At 32.2% G+C, this 2,006-nt stretch overlaps 1 protein-coding gene across 1 annotated transcript; it reads left to right on the forward strand.

Moving 5' to 3' along the window:
- The first annotated feature begins 637 nt into the window (after window positions 1-637).
- LOC128042561 (mitogen-activated protein kinase kinase kinase 20-like) lies at window positions 638-1,276 on the forward strand. Its single transcript, XM_052633947.1, has 2 exons — window positions 638-872; window positions 972-1,276. The coding sequence occupies exons 1-2, from the start codon at window positions 638-640 to the stop codon at window positions 1,274-1,276; spliced, it is 540 nt and encodes a 179-aa protein (XP_052489907.1).
- Window positions 1,277-2,006: the final 730 nt, after the last annotated feature.

Below are 2,006 nucleotides of genomic sequence, written 5' to 3' on the forward strand. Positions count from 1 at the left end.
TTTTTAGATGAAACAATAAGTTAACAACTTTTGAATTACTAAAATTTTATTAAAATGCTTTTAGTAAAAGAATGTAAGATATAATAATCAGCTTTTGTTTTAAATTAATAAAATTTCTATTAATTAGAGAGAATAAAATTTCATATTTTCCATTAGGAAATTGTTACATGAATAAACAATCTAAGTGATAAAAATTATTAATTAATAAAAGAATTATTAGATTGTTCTTGGAAATTGGGAATTCTAAGTGATAAAGTTGGGAATTCTATGCACTACTCCATAAGTACCCTTTCCCAGAACCTTGATCTTCATTACTTAGATTGTTCTCTAAACCCTAATTTGTTCTAAGAAAAATGAATGGAGCTTAAAGTAATGAAGATCAAGGTTCTTGGAAGGGGTACTTCTGGAGTAGTGCATTTAGTGAAAATCGTAGCTCCTATTTATAATCAAATTTATGCTGTCAAATCAGTCAACGAAAGTTACTATTCTTTTCTAAGTAAGGAAAAAAATCCTTCTAAAGTTTGTCGGTTGTCCCAATATTATTCAATGTTATTGCGGTTTTACGAGTGCTGAGCAAGGACGAGGAGAAGTTTACAATTTGTTCCTTGAATATGCTCCAGGAGGTAGTTTGTTAGACATGATGAACAAGTATGGTGGTAAAATCCCAGAAAGGGATGTTAACTGTTATACCCAAATGATATTGGAAGGACTTTTGGATGTTTATGAGAAAGGATTCATTCACTCTGATCGAAAACTAGGTAATATTCTGGCTTTCCCTCCTCAACATGGTACCCATTTACCTACTCTAAAGATTGTCGATTTCAGGTTAGCTAAACAACAAGGGGTAAAAGATACAAGGTTTGGGTTTCAAGGTACAATGTATTACATGTCTCCTGAATCGATTGTTGAGAAAGTTAGTGGTGCATTGGATATATAGTCGTTGGGTTGCATTGTGGTTGAAATGATTACAGGGAGATCGCCATGGGACACTCATGATCGAGATGATTTAAGAGACAAGCTATTGATGGGAGAATCACCCAACATACTGGAGGACATGTCAAAGCTAGGAAATAGTTTCTTGAGAGAATGTTTTACTATCAATCCAAACAAAAGGTGGAATGCTAGCAAGCTATTATGTCATCCGTATCTTCTTCTATCAGAGCACATGCTTCCCAAAGATAACCAACAATCTTTACCCTACTTTCAACAACAAAAAGTACTAGAGTCTCAAAATATTCCACCGTTACTAGGTTTTAACATTCCTAATAAAATCTAGTTGAAAAAGTTAAAATTTTGGAAGAACAAAGGTTAAGGTAAATGATTAGTTGCAGGAAGAGCATAAAAAAGCTAATGGATACCGGTGTGTTTACTTCCATTTAGAAATTAATATGGAAATTTCTTTGAATTATCTTATGATGTAATCAATTGTCCATCAATTCAAAACTATATATGATCTACATGAATTATAATTTTATTCCTTACCCATGTATATGTTTTGATTTTTGGTATTTTTCCTAGCCTTTTTCATTTTTATCGTTTTTCTTTGTATTAATTCAAGAAAGTAATAAATTATAAATTTAAAATATATTAAAGCACGTATTAGAAATTAGAAATAATAAAAGAATGTAAAGAATAAAAAAATTATTAGTTTGTCAAAATTTTCTTTTATAATGATAATTTAGGAGCATATAGAGAAAGGGTTGTTGTGGGGGACATTGAGAACGTGGGTCTGGTAATTGCGGCATAAGTAGGCACGAGGTCTAGAATCTAATGGAAACCTAACCATCGGCTTTCAAAAGGGAAAGCTAATGGTGTTTGGAGGCCTCGCTGCCATTGAAAATGCAAAGCTGCTGATTGCTCCAAGAAAACGTCACAAAGTTCATATGAAAATGGGAGAGAAAAAAAAAAGAGGTTTCTTGATTGCAGGAGCCTTACCACTTACTGTTTTTGTTTTGGGGGGTTTTATCACAAGTGTAATATAGGTCTTAGTATTGTTAGTTAAAGTG

The sequence above is a fragment of the Gossypium raimondii genome, chromosome 7, assembly GCF_025698545.1.
Source record: "Gossypium raimondii isolate GPD5lz chromosome 7, ASM2569854v1, whole genome shotgun sequence".
Taxonomy (NCBI): Eukaryota; Viridiplantae; Streptophyta; class Magnoliopsida; order Malvales; family Malvaceae; genus Gossypium; species Gossypium raimondii.